Source organism: Peromyscus eremicus, chromosome 2, assembly GCF_949786415.1.
Source record: "Peromyscus eremicus chromosome 2, PerEre_H2_v1, whole genome shotgun sequence".
Taxonomy (NCBI): domain Eukaryota; kingdom Metazoa; phylum Chordata; class Mammalia; order Rodentia; family Cricetidae; genus Peromyscus; species Peromyscus eremicus.
Window position 1 is genome coordinate 128,496,545 of NC_081417.1, and position 15,037 is coordinate 128,511,581.

The 15,037-nt window shown below is 47.7% G+C and overlaps 1 protein-coding gene across 2 annotated transcripts; it reads right to left on the reverse strand.

Annotated features, from left to right (window-relative positions):
• Window positions 1-205: 205 nt before the first annotated feature.
• Window positions 206-6,691, reverse strand: Dmbx1 (diencephalon/mesencephalon homeobox 1). Of its 2 annotated transcripts, none has more exons than XM_059256054.1 (4): window positions 6,529-6,691; window positions 2,588-2,766; window positions 2,000-2,348; window positions 206-660 (listed from the first exon to the last, which is right to left on the reverse strand). In XM_059256054.1, the coding sequence occupies exons 1-4, from the start codon at window positions 6,680-6,682 to the stop codon at window positions 206-208; spliced, it is 1,137 nt and encodes a 378-aa protein (XP_059112037.1). In that variant the 5' UTR covers window positions 6,683-6,691. The 2 variants fall into 2 exon arrangements, with proteins under 2 accessions (XP_059112037.1, XP_059112036.1); XM_059256053.1 differs by having other exon boundaries at window positions 2,588-2,783; window positions 6,531-6,682.
• Window positions 6,692-15,037: the final 8,346 nt, after the last annotated feature.

The window sequence follows — 15,037 nt, forward strand, 5'->3', positions numbered from 1 at the left end:
GACCTCCACGGGGTCCAAGCAGGGTCATGCAGAGGGTGTGTGGGTTTCACCTGGGGCTGGGACTCTGAAGAAGGGGCACGGGGTGAGAGGACTCCAGGCCCCGACATCCCTGAGCTCTCAAGATTAGTTCTTGGAGAGCCTTCTGGGAATAACTATGGGTCTGAGACGGGGGAACACACAAGACCACGGCTGGGTTGGAAGCCAGTCAGTTGGGAAGTGTGTCGAGTCCCAGGGAGGCTGCGTGCTGCTTGGCCCGGAGGCGAAGGTTTTCAATGCTCGTGGTTTTACTGTTCAGGGCAGCTGAGGCAGGTGCCAGGCCTGTAGGGGGCGCCGGCAGCAATGGGGCCCCCCACACACCCTGGTGGGCAGCCGCAGCTGCTGACAGGGACTGGTAGTACGACTGGCAGTGCAGTGAGCTCAGTGGGGCCATGTTGACACCTAGGTAGGGTACCGCAGCAGCTGCAGCTGCAGCGGCAGCAGGCGCCGGACCTCCCACTTCAAAAGACGAGTAGTGGACCAAGTTGTTGGTGGCTGCCATGTGCTGGCGAAACTGCTCCTGCAGACGGAAGAGGCTGAGCGGAGACGACGAGTAGGAATGGGAAGGACCCAGGAGGCCTCCCCCTGCTGCTGCGGGAGTTATGGGCAGGCTCCCTGGGGAATCTGCAAGGACAGAACAAGAACCAAGGACTCAGAACAAGGGGATTGGCCTTGACCGAGAGGGTCCCTTGGCTTCCTATTCCCTTGGTCCTGCAGTGAAGATAGACTTTGACTGATACCATCATCACCGCGTATCAGCCAGGGCATCCTCTGAAGTGGCCCTCAGAATTTGGTTGGGAGGGAGTTAATGAAGCTCCAGGATTCCTACCTGGGCACCCATGCCTGAGTTCCCGGGGAGCCCCTTAATCTTTTCAAGGAATATCCAGAACTCTCATCTCCTCCCTCCATCCCTCAGCTTACAGTCCCTATACCCTCCTCGCCTAGCTTAGGGTTTGTGTCTGAATATACAGAGTTCGTGCCAGAGCTCTGGTCCTTCTTAACCACGGCTATGGATGGGGTCTCCAGCCCAGAGCAGCTTTGTGGATGGATATGCCTAGCCCTAAAAAGAACTATCCCCAGCCTAGAGTGATCGTGTACACCTTTAATCCCAGCGCTCAGGAGGTAGAGGCAGGTGGACCTCTGTGAGTTCAAGGCTAGCCTGGTCTACACAGGAAGTTCCAGGTCAGCTGGAGCTACATAGTGAGACCCTAGCTTTTAAAAAGGGGGGGGGGGCATCTAGACCAGAGGTTCTCAAGCTTCCTAACACTGTGACCCTTTAATCCAGTTCCTCATGTTGTGGTGACCCCCAACTATAAAATTACTTTTGTTGCTACTTCCTAACTGTAATTTTGCTGCTGTTATGAATCATAATGTAAATATCTGTATTTTCTGATGATCTTAGGCGACCCCTGGGAAAGGGTCTTCCAACCACCCGCCAGTGGGTTGTGACCCACAGGTTGAGAACCACTGCTTTAGACCTCTCAGGAGATGCCTCTTCTACAAGATTCCTAGTGAACTACACCCCTGGGATGAAAAAGCGTGTGCCAAGTCCTAAGGGAAGTCTGAATCAGGGTGAAATCTGCTGTACATGGGAATCCCAAGTACCAGTATGGTATTACCCAGCACACACCGGTACATCTGTACCGGCTGTTAAAATATTGGAATAGCTGAAATAATTGCTAAATGGCTAAGTGGATCTAGTCAGCCCCTCACCTGCTCCCTCCTGAGCTTCCCTGCCGCCCAGGCCTTCTGCTGGAACCATCTATCTAGACCTTCCAATGACTCAGCAACTAAAGGGTGGACAAGGGTCACAGGTCAGCTATAGCCTGTCATACCTAACTGGTCATGCTCCGGAATGCCAGTGGTTGACTATCCTGCTCTGATTCACATCACATACTCAGGCCCATCAGCTGGACTTGGCTGCTTTCCCTGACCTGTGGGTGACCTCCCACCCAAACCTCACCTGCCTTGGGGCTGCCCCTCTTGCAGCCCAGCACCTTGCTCTCAGATCCAGGGCTCTTTTCAGCTTTGGGCTCCTCGGCCCCAGCCCGGGAGTCCTCCTCACGGTCCAGCTGATCTTCAGGGGCAGACTCACTGGCTGATTGCTCCGACAGGCTCAATTGAAGCTCAGCAGGGGGGTCACCGCTGGGCAGACTGGGAGGCTGTTCTGCCTCCAGCTGGGTGTCTGAGGCTGGGGCCTCCAGCTTGCCTTCTCCCTGGGAACCCTCGGCCTCCTTCTGCTTCTGGAGCTGTTCCTTCTGCAGGCTGCGCTGCTTCTTTCGAAACTTGGCCCTGCGGTTCTTGAACCAGACCTGGTGGACCACAGAGAGGAGCAGTCAGGGGAGGACAGACTGTACTCTGGATACTCCAGGAGAGGGTGTCGACGATAATCCTCCACTCAACCCCATCTCTCCCCCATTCCAAATAGGCATGAGGGAAGTAGGTGTGTATCTCTGCACCACCCAAGCCAATGCTAGCTCCTGGACAACTGGACACCAGACAGATGGCTAGCACTCATCCACAAGGTACAGTTGGGAGAGCTGGACCCTACCTGCACACGGGCCTCAGGCAGATTGGTACACATGGCCAGCCTCTCGCGCATCACCACATCTGGGTAATGAGTCTTCTGGAAGGTCTTCTCCAGGGCCTCAAGCTGCTGGGCTGTGAATGCCGTGCGACTACGACGCTGTTTGCGGTGCTGGGAGCCATAGCGGGCCTCCAAGATGATGTCTTGAAATGTACAGCCGTTGGAGGGCAAACAGAGGGGGCCCATTTAATTATGGGAAATAAGTTTTGAATCTGATCCTGCTCTGACCCACTTTGGACACCCAAACAACCGTCAGAGCTGACCCCTGGCCCTTGGAAATCACCTAGCCTCTTTCTACTGGTTGGTATTGAAAATCTTTCCCTCCTATCAACCTCCACTCTCAGAATTACAGAGGACTAATTCAACCCCAAGCATGGCTGTCAGGCACGTGAGTGTTGGGGCAGGGGCGTGTCCTCTTGATCTAAATGGCAGATCAGGTGTGTAGCTAGGTTAATACTCCAAGATCCTTAGAGTCTCAACATAGTAGGCCAAGAATGAAAACTTGCAATCCTAGCACTCAGGAGGCTGAGGTAAGAAGGCTTGCAAGTTTAAGACTAGCCTGAACTATACAGTAGAACCATATCTCAAAAAGAAAAAAAAAAGCCCCAAGATGCTATAATATTCTAAAATGACATGATTCAAATGATCTATAAAAAACATGTCTCAATGATTCCGATACCCTGTGGACCTTAGGTTCTGGCTATTAAGATTTCCTAGCACCAGAATACTGACCCTTAGCCATGAAAAGCCAGCTTGTCAACTGGTGCTGATCCCAAGGATTGTTTAGGGGAAGTCTCACTGGGCATACTGGTTCTGTCTTTTACACTAACTCTTATTCTCTTCCTTGGTCTATATGTCTCTGATGGAAAAACATGAGATTCCTGGCCTCATTTCCTAAGCAGAAAGCTTAGCCCTGGCAGGGCTCTCAGCAAAGGGAAAGGCTTCTTACACCCAGTCTTGACCCTCTCTGGCTGCTTCTTCAAGGAAGAGAACAAACCCCCACACTGCAAGCTTGGAGGGGAGTGGTAAAGATGGTGAACCACTGATTTGGCAGGCTTGTCTTTGTGTTTGGTAACATGAAACCCAGCCAGGATGGTATCTCTCTTGGGCTAGGGTCTGGTCTTTTCACCTTCTGCCTGACTGGCACCTGGGCTATAAGTTCCAATCACACAAAAATGGACCCTGTCGATGCTGGAGGGAACTCAAGTCGGTTTTGCCTCTGAACTCATCCTCTTGTATCCCAGACTCATCCTCTTGTATCCCAGGGCTTGGGAAGCTTTCTACAAAACCCTAAATGGGACATGTACAGCAAACCCTAGACTTTGGATACTTCTTCAATTAAAGGGGGAACCTTTATAACTTGTTCCAATCCTAGCCCAGGCAGACCTGAGGTCATATGTTTTACTCTCGGGCAGAAGAGGCAATGGGGACCACTTAGTCACATCCATTCTGGTGGAGAGACAGCAGCTCAGCATCCTACTGCTAGCTCCAGGGACTTCAAGAACTGGGGTTGCTGTGGATATCGCTATATGTAAATAAACTCTGATTGGCCAATAGCCAGACAGGAAGTATAGGCGGGACTAACAGAGAAGAGAATTGAGGGAACAGGAAGGGAGGAGAGAGACTGCCTGGAGCCGCCGCCAGGACAAGGAAGATGTAAGGTACCAGTAAGCCATGAGCCATGAGGCAAAGTAAAGATTAATAGAAATGGGCTAAATATAAGAGTAAGAGCTAGACAATGACAGGCCTACGCTAATGGCCAAGCAGTTTAAATAATGTAAGAGTTTGTGTGTTTATTTTATAAGTGGGCTCTGGGACTGGCGGGACTTGGTGGCGGGAGCTGGAGAAAAGTTCTCCAGCTACATGGGGTAGTTTAGGGGAGACCAGCTCCCTAGCGCAGCACCTGCCATGGAAGGTAAGATCTCCATAAGAATGTCCTAGTAGGGCTCATTGCCTCCTTAATTTTGACGATTTGAAAGTGGGCTAAATACCCCAGTTCCTCTGTTCCTATCCATGGGCATGAGCCTCTGTCCTGAATCCTCTCTGTGCTATAGTCCTTGAGGTAGATGTCACATTGGGCAAAGAGAATTCACTCCAAACTAGGGAAACAGCCATAGCTGGAACAGGTCTGCACTGACCACTACCACACTGGACACTCGTGTCTACACTGATCTAAGAAAGATGACTAGGGACTCAGTTGCTAAAGGAGCAGGACTGGCTGCCATATCCTCCCTGCCAGTCTGGTACCCAAGGCAGGCATGGTCCTCAGACCCTCTCCCATTCCTGTGCCTTTTCTCATGCCAATCCTCCCCTTTGCATCACCTTTAGAACGTGTCTGCCTCCTGGCCTGCCAACAGCTTTCCTTTCTTCACTAGTCCATCATGTTTCCCTGAGCTGTCCACCAGTGGCTCTGGTCACCATGCTCTCTCATGATCTGTGGGCTCTTGGTCTTCCAAGGAGTTCTATGAAGTCCGTTACCACTGCCTGGCATGGACATTGGCCCACCTGCACCAGGATGGGCTTGGACTGGAACATCATGAACTAGGTGGCATCATTTCCCAGGAAATCTAGCCTGCCATGATGTCATTAACTCCTTCTCATTCCCATTGATATTATTTGGATATAAAATAGCCTGAAGGCTTGTGTGTTAAAGACTTTGTCCCTGGCTGTGGCACCAGTAAAAGGTGATTTGATCATGAAATTGGTGACCTTATCAATGGATTAACCCATTGTGGAATTCATGGCTGAATGGACTGCTAAGAGACAAGGCTAAGGTGGAGGAAGTGGGCCTCTGAGGGTTTATCTTATCCTTGACCCATCTTCTCCTCTCTGCTTTCTGCCTTCCATGAGGTAAACAGCTTTACTATGCCATGCACTCTCTGACAGGATACCTTGATACAATCTCACAGCCAATGGAGCCAGTCAACCATGGCCGAGAGACTTGTAAGACTGACCCAAAATAAGTCTTTCCTCCTTTTAAATCGTTTCTCTCTGATATTTCATCACAGCCACAGAAGCGCTGGGACTGAAACCAGCGGAGAGGCAATCAGGACCGGGCTACAGCTAGCTCTCGCTCTCTCTCTCTTGGATGCTTGGGACTTGCTTTGGGCATTGAGTACTAGCGACTGTAAGCACAGCCAGGCTTTGCTGACCAATTCACACCGCCTGCCAGCTGTCCTAGCCCTACTGCTGTCTGAAATGAAACCTGGGTTCAGAGAGGAGAGGTGAATGGGCAGACAACTAACTACAAGTCTGACTCTAGAGTTTCATCCATACTGCCATGTTCCGACCCCCAACCTCTCCAGCCCTTAGTCTCTCTGAGCTTCAGTTTCTTTGTCTATGAAGTGAAGTAGTAACCTTCTCATGGGGCTTGAAGACTGGGAGGGAGAAAAGGAGAAAGGCGGGGGGCAGGGGGGGGGATCCACACAGCGGCCCGGCATTTAACCAGTACTCAAACCAATAAAGCCAACATTATTTGTATCTCCCCCCATGTCCAGTCTCCTCCTGAGGCACTCCAGCTGTCTTCCAGCTACTCCCCAGGGAGAGTTCCCTGGGCTGGTCCTGTACCCGCTGCCCCAGTCTCTGAAACTATGAGACAGGGCTAATGAACACCTTCTCTGTAGGTCTGTCATAGGAAACGGAAGGCTGAGGCAGCGCCAGGCCCCAGCACTGTGCTCGCAAGCAAACAGTATTCGGCAGGTACTTTGCACAGATGTTGTATAAATGTGCTGTATAAATGTGCTGCCAAAGCCAGCACAGCACAGATTTTGACTCGTCATCTATGTTACTAAGTGACCTAAGGCTTTCTAAGATACCTAGAATAAGCTGCTCCTCTTTTTGCTCCTATAGCCTCCTTTTTCACTCCCCAACGTCTTGTCCCATGGCTAAGTCCCCAGGGCTCTTACCAGCTAGGCGCTCAGCCAGTGTAAGCGCGTGCACTGATGGCCGGTAGTCGGGGGCATGCTGGGCCTGCTGGGCTGCCTGCTGGTGCAGGTTGTACATGGCGCTGAGTGAGTTCATAGCATGTAGGGAATAGCCATTCACCCCATAGTGCTGCATGGCGGCATCCGCCTGCAGATGGAAAGAGAGAGAAGAATCATGAGGTGTGGCTGTCGAATTCCATCTTGGGAGAGACATCAACCCCAGCCCAGAGCCTCAATGCCCACTTTATCCCGAGGACTTCTACACCAGATGAGAAGGTGGCCTTGCCTTGCCCACAGAATGCCCCGGGACTCCTCTTTCATTTACTCACTCATCTCCAGGACTCTGCAGGACCTGGGACGCACAGTTAGATGGCTCGGGCTGGAATCACAGCTTTGACCCTTTGGAGCTTTGTGACTTTGGACAATTTGCCTAACTTCTCTGACCCTCAGTTTCTGTATCCAGAAAAGGGCACTAACAGTAGGACTAACCTCCTGGGGTTACTGAGGACTAAGAAACACTTATGATATGGCCTGGGGTACTACATGCTCAAAAGTGTTAGTATTAGCTAAGCATGAGGCCCATTTTTTAAATCACACCACTTGGGCATGAAGACAGGGAGATCAAAGTTCAAGATTATCGTCAGCTACAGAGCTAGTTCAAGGCCAGCCCGGACTACATGAGATCCTGTCTCAAAATAAAACAAACAAGTTAGTCTTTGTGACTGCCCAATCCATTTGCTGCATTATATAACCCTCTCTTCACTGAATTCCCCAGCACTTCCTCATGTGTACACGCATTGACTTATTCGCACATGTATCTATTCAACCAACACCACTGCATTTCCCTGGAGCAAAGTCCAGAGCTGGATTCCCCACTGAGGCATTTGCTCTGATGAGAGAGTAATTTAAAACCCTAATATGCTTCACAGACATAAAACTATTGCTCTTACTGTTACACATTCACCGCCATTACCTCCTTTATTCTCACAAATCTCCAGAAAGCAAGCAAGCCAAGAACCACAAACCCCATTTGCAGGCTTTGGAAAAGAAGAGAGCCGTATTAAGGCATACAGCCAACCCAAGGCCGGCCCTGCTACAAGTCACTGAGGTTGTGTTCTTTTACAGTCAATTGCTTCAAGAAGGGTGTATCAAAGAACATATCTCCTAGTGAGATGTCTTGTATGAGAAAGAGGCTGTCCAGGCCCTATCAGCCCTAGTTCACCTGGACCTTGCAATCTTTATCTGCAAACACCCACCCTGCATCAACTTGAAATGTCTGTTGTGGAAAGTGACTCCACGTTTTCGGCCACTCAAAAGACACAAAGGTGTTTTTATTGCCTGGATACAGGAGGTAGAAAGGGAAGGCCGAGGTAATGCAGGTTCTTTTCCTAGGGGACACATCCAGACATCTCAGCTCCCCATTCTTATTGAAATAGACATATGTACATACAACCAAACATCCACAACATGCAAACACATACAATCACAGACAGCCCGCACAGACATATATACAAAGGCATTGTTGGCAAAGCATTCACAGAAAGCCATCTTACCTACACAGAATGTCATCTTTCCAAGTTCCACATACATTTTCATAGGTGTCTATTCATGCAGCAGATTCATCTATACACAGACATTATACCACACACATTGTACATTTATTTAATAACTACTTATTAAATACCCACCTACCAAGTAAAAAAGCCCCTAGCTCCACAGAATTTACATTTCAAAGAAGGATAAAATAAAAAATATAAATGTACTAGATCTGATGTCACAGGCCTGTTATCTCAGCTATCTAGACACTCAGGCCTGAGATCATGAGGTCAAGGTCAGCCTTGGCAACTTAGAGAAACCTTGTATGAAATAAAAAAAAATAAAGAGCTGGGCATATAGTTCATTGGTAGGACACTTGCTCAAGATGAGTACCCATAATGCCTTCAATTCAATCCCCAGTGTGGAGCGCTCTCTCTCTCTCTCTCTCTCTCTCTCTCTCTCTCTCTCTCTCTCTCTCTCTGTGTGTGTGTGTGTGTGTGTGTGTGTGTGTGTGTGTGTGTGTGTGTGTATGTGTGTGTGTGTAGGTCATAATCTGTGGGTCATTCTCTTGTTCCACCATCTGGGATCTGAGATCAAACTCAGACTGCCAGGCTTAGTGGCAATCACCTTTACCCACTGAGCCATCCCACCAGCCCTGGGAGGTTGCTTTTTGGTTTTTTTGTTTGTTTGTTTGCTTGCTTGCTTGTTTGTTTGTTTAAAGCTCATTGTAAGCCAAGGCATAGTATCATATGCCTTTAATACCAACACTCAGGAAGCAGAGACAGGCCAATCTCTGTGAGTTACAGGCCAGCCAGGACTAAATAGTGAGACCCTGTCTCAAAAAAAAGCAAAAAAGCCCCTCCACCTCACTGTGTTACTGTACGCAGAACAGACTGAAGGGGCAAGAAGGAAAGCCGGACAATTGCTGCAGAGTCCCAGGTGTTATCCACGGGAGGGAGGTGTCAGGAAGTGAGCTTCTAGATACAGTTTGAAAGTAGCATGACATGATTGCTGATAGGTTAGTTACAAGAGGTGAGGAAAGGAGAGCACAGCGGGGGGTGGGGAGTAGCTTTAACTTTGGGCCCTAGCATCTGAGTGAAGCTGTCTTGGCAGAATCAGAAGCATTGAGGAAGGAACGAAGATCGGGAGAAGTCACGGCAAATGTGAAATGTGAATCTAACTTCCAAGTAAGAATGGACTGGCAGCTGGGTGTAGTAGTCTGGGGCTGGTGGCTGACATCATCCAATAGTTACAGAAGCCCACTGAGCCATCAACGTGGCTACGTGCCACAAACGTGAGCAGAAATCTAAGAGAAGAGAAGGAAAGACATGGTGATAGGATGTGTTTAAACATTAGTATTGCCGGGCAGTAGTGGTACACGCCTTTAATCCTAGCACTGAGGAGGCAGAGGCAGGTGGATCTCTGGGTTTGAGGCCAGCCTGGTCTACAGAGAGAGTTCCAAGGACAGCCAGGGCAACACATAGAGAACCTGTCTTGAAAAGAAAAAAAGTAAATATGATAGGCTAAGCCACAAAGCTCAACAAACTTAGAAAATTGCTAAACATATCAATGACATAGCAAATAGAAAATTAAAAAGAATATTCCAGCTGAGCAGTGGTGGTGCATGCCTTTAATCCCAGCACTCAGGAGGCAGAGTCAGGTGGATCTCTGTGAGTTCGAAGACAGCCTGGTTTACAGAGCAAGATCTAGAACAGGCACCAAAACAACACAGAGAAACCCTGTCTGTAAAAAAACAAAAAACAACAAAAAAAAATATTCCAAAACTATTGTTTTGTTTTGTTTTGTTTGAGACAAGGTAGCCTCAAATTCACTCTGTAATCCTTAATTGCTGGTCCTCTTGCCTCAACCTGCTCAGTGCAGTTGAACTTGAACCCAGAGCCTTGGGCATGCTAGGCAAGCACTCTACCAACTGAGTTGTCTCCAGCCCTAATGTACGGAGTTTTAGTATTGACGTAAGATACCTAAGAAAAGTCAAGTTAAGGAGATGAAGAAATAACTCCTTAAGGAAACAACGGGAGGAGCCACAACTGACATAGACAAAACCCTTAGCGACAACTACAGAAAGAACAGAAGAGCAGTAATTTATTTTTCACCAGTTAGATTATCAAACACAGAGAACAATTATTATCCAGGGCTACTCCACAGGGAAGTGGTAAATGGTCCTTCTCCTACCTCAGTGATGGAAAAACTCTTTATTCTCTGCATCCAAAGCCTTCAGAGAGTCTATCATCTTTCCTTTAACGATCCCATTTCTAGAAATTTATCCTTCAAGTATGCAGAGATATGTGTACAGGAATATTTATCACATCACTGCTTATGATGGCAAACAATTGGAAAACTAACTGTCCATCGAGAAAGGATTAGTTCAGCAAATGAGGGTATGGTCACGGCCCACAATGAAATACAGCGCACAGTTTAAAACAACGATATGTATCTATATGTGCTGATGTTCGCAATATATGGCTGGGTGGAAGAAATAGGTAACAAACTGGATGCCTGATGCAATCTCATTTTTTGTAATGTATGAATACATATGCATAGGAAAAAGTCTAGAAGGTTATGCCCTGAAATGTTGACAGAGGTTATCTCTAAGAGATAGTAAATGGGATTACAGGAAATTTCCATATTTATATATTTATTATATTTATAATCTTCTTCTTCTTGTTGGGGAGGGGTGTGAGTGAGTGGAGGGTTATTATATGTTCCCATGGATGTAGAGATGGAACTAGGCTTCAAAGGGTGTCACAAGCTCCAGATGAGGCAAGGGAACAAAATTTGAAAAAAAAAAAAAAGATTTTATCCCTTCTCTTCCTCAGCCTGTGACTGCAATGTTACTCCCCCACAAAACTCAGGGCTAAAAGCATACTATTGTAAGCAGCATTTTAATTCACTTAATGATTTCTGGTCTCGAGGTTTTTGACGCACAAAGAGTCAGGGTTTTTGTTGTCATTTTGTTTTTTTGAGCTGGGGTCTTTCTGTATAGTCCTGGCTGGTCTGGAACTCCTCATGTAGTCCAAACTGCCCTCAAACTCAGAAATGCATCTGCCTCTGCTTCCCAAGTGCTGAGGTTAAAGGCGTGCGCTCTCATCCCAGCACAAAGCATCTGCAGGAAGTAAGCCAAGAGAGACATGACTCAGCCCCATAAATGCCTCAACATGGCAGCCTTTGGTCCCCAAGACTTTCCCGGTCTGCCCATCCACCTCTCTGTCCAGCTTGATGCTCGGCCTCTTCCTCAGCACCCAGCAATGCCTCACTACCTGCCACTCCTTGTCAATTTCCTATAGGCCTCTACCGGAAATGCAGACTTTTCCTCCCATTCAACTGACAAATGCCTACTTCTTCAGGAATCCTAGCTCAAGGACTCCTCTCTGGAAAAGGCTGTCCCTGCAGCCTATGAGGAGGCATCTTTTCCTTCTCCAGGCTCCAGACAAGAACACCTGAGGCACAAAACTTGTGACAAGGACAACAGCAGCTCCCATTTACATAACACACTTTCTATACCAAGTACAATACTATGCACCTCACGTGGATTTTTTTTTCTCTGCTGGGGATGTAACTGTAGACCTTGTTCATGCTAGTGTGGCTCTACCACTAAGCCACACACCCAGCCTTACACAGCTTTTCTGAATTCTATCTCCCACATCAGAATATGATAAGGATACTTCTAGCTCCCCCACTAGACAGAGCCTTTGTAGCAGAGACTATACCTCATGCATTTCAGGACACCCCAACTCTAGCCCAGATTACCAGGTCTCACACAATACCAGGACTCAGGAGATTAAGATTTGATGAATGAATTAATGACAACTATTTATTAAGTAGCTCTGAAACACAGACATTACCATCAATCCTTCCAACACCATATGAAGTAGAAACTGCTATTATCCCTATCTTATATATATGGAAATGGGAGATAAGAATGATCAGATAATTTGCTGAAGTCCAAGCACCCAGAAAGCAATGGCATGTTCCCACAGGTGAAGTCTCTCTCACCAGCCAGGCTCTCCCATCCCCGGCGTGCAGGATTTCACCTCAGCATATGCCACTCTTCAACTTCTATCATCTCTGATTGGATCCAAGGAAGACAGTCATAAAATGCTATTCCCCACCATCACATATGCTCGTGTGTGTGTGTGTGTGTGTGTGTGTGTGTGTGTGTGTGTGTGTACACATAAGTATGTACATGTGCACTTTGAGATGAGGCCATGTGTAAGCCAGGTCTTCCAGATGAGCTCCTGTCTCTGCAGTCTCATAACTTTTAGATTTATTTATCTTATGTATATATTTGTACCTGCATGTATGTATGTGTGCCTTGTTCATGCAATGCCTGTGGAGATGAGAAGAGGATGTTGGATCCCCTGGAACTGGAATTATGGATGGTTGTGAATCACTATGTAAGGTGCTGAGAACTAAGTCTGGGTCCTCTGCAAGAGCAGAAAATGCTCTTAACCACTTCACCACCTCTCCAGCCCCTAATCTCATATTCTTTTCCTCACTCGAACTGAACATCAGGGATTCAGCCTCCTCTCAGGCCCCAGAGGGATCCTTTTCTAGGAATGCTAGTTCCCATCCAAGCTGCATACATACTCACAGTTTATGTCAGTATCTACGTGTGTCCACACATAGGAATCTACCACAGGACTGTATGTGCATCTGTCTGTGTTTATGTATCTGTTGTTCTTTTACATGCCTCTGCAGCTAAGTATGTCTGTGAGCCTCCATACATAAATGTGTGTGTGTGTGTGTGTGTGTGTGTGTGTGTGTGTAAAACTAGAGGAATGTACTGTAAATGTCACTCTAGGAAATCATGTGGGCCGCATCTCCTGCTTCTGAGCCAATGTATCACAGTTCTTCCTGTCTTGAACAGGGTATGAGAGAGATCAGGAGAGAAAGAAAAGAAAAGAAAAAGAAATCTAGGAGGTAGAAGGTTCAATGTAGAGAAAACACACAGGTTTACTTTTTTTTCTTTTCTGCAATATCTAATACAGAGCCTGGTAGGTATCTTGTACTTTGTAAATAATAAGTATTAAATAGGTGAGAGTTTTAGATCAAGATATGATGGGGGAAGCAAAGCCACCATGGCACACTATGGGTCACAGGAAGGGATTGATGATTCGGAATTCCAGCCCTACTGCCTTCCCTGTCTCTGTGAACGTGGTTAATGGATAAAGGTTCATGCTATGTGGGCCCTTCCCCGCAACACTGACAGCCTGGACCTGCTTGGACTCTTCAGCCACGCCCAGCAGCTAGAATCCCTTCCACACCCAGTGCTGAGAGCCACCTAAGTGGAAGCTCTGCAGGGCCTGGCAGGGTCTGGTGGAGTCTCTAAACCGGGGCCTGCACTCTCAGCCCCAGGCTGGGCCTTGCCTGGGCTCAGCCCACTGCACACTCCAAACAGAATCAATTATATATTTAAAAGGTGCCGCCCTGCAATTCCTGGCGAGCCAGGAGAGCCATCCATCATGGTGCGGGCGCGTTTCACAAGCTGTCGAATTGTGCTTACATTGGTTAAAAGAATCTTTATATTTCATTAAGCAAGCAGATCGGCGGATCTCCCGCCACAGGCGCCATATAGATGGCTTTAATTTTCCAAATCTGCAAATGCATCCGTTATGTCCCCGCGTCGCTGCTGGCTGCGGCCTAATGCCCAGCCAATCGAAGAATCAAGCAGAATTTTATTAGGGGGCATTTTTTATAAATTAACAGCAGCACTCCCAGGAAACCACATGTGAAGCGTCTTTGATTAAAAGGAAAGTGGCCCCTTCCTTTGGTCACACCCTGCTCAGCCACCCCAAAGGCCGGCTCCATCACTCCCTGCGTCTCTTTCTCAGCATGTTTAATTCTCCCTCAGTTTCTTCTTCTTCCCACACATGGTGGAGAACAGAGCAGAAAAACTTTGTTTCAAGGAAAGAAAGCAAAACATGTGGAAATCAACACTTTAAGCATCCCTTCTCCTCCACTGTTCCAGGCATCCTGAGGCATGCCACCTCAATAACAATGATAATTATCTTTCACTGGGCTTCACTCTGAGCCAAGTTCTGTTTTAGTACTATGGGTCTCTCACTGAACAAACTTCAAAACAAGCCTTGTTCAGTAGGTACTACCATCCCCATTACATTGGTGAGAAATTTACTGTCCCCATTACATCAGTGAGAAAATGAGACTTAGGGAGATAAATGTCCACTGCCCAGGATCTCACAGCTAGCAAGTGGTAGTGGCAGGACAGGAGCCTGAGTCTCTGAGGAGCTATCTAGCATTAATTTCTAGTATGGGACCAAGAGTCAGGTAGGGCCCCGGTGAGAACCAGCCCTGGGTATCAATGATGGAGGAACTCAGTGGAGCCTACTGCCAGGGAATTCTTTCTCTGAGAAATGCTGCTGTCCTGTTAGCCCTGGAGGTTCTAGAAGAACCCCTCTGCAGCTACCTTTCCTACCTAGCAGTTTGAATTCCCAAAGGACTTTTGCACCAGGGGGTAGAAAAATATAAATACATGAATACAGAACATGTGGCCAGAGCTCCACATACACACCCACTATGACCTGCTTTGTGACCTTGGCTCCTGTTACTTGTTCTGATATGACATTGACTCATTGGGTTACCCCAGCAGAGAAAGACCTTTATCATGAAAAGTATGATCAAGCCAGGCATGGTGGCCCATGCCTGTAACGCCAGCACTTGAGAGACTGCAAAAGGAAGACTGAGACCAGCACTTGAGAGACTGCAAAAGGAAGACTGAGACGAAAGTATTTTAACTCAGTCTGGCCAGAGGTCTATAAGGGAGGCCAAAGAAGAGAGATTCTTTCCTGGGTGCGTGCCTAAGTGCATTTTCACTGTGGAGTAACTAACTGTACAAGGTAAGCTCTACATCTTCCATCTGGGAGTCACTTGGTCCACGATTTTTAGAGTTTTCTGCCTGACACCTGCCAGACACTTG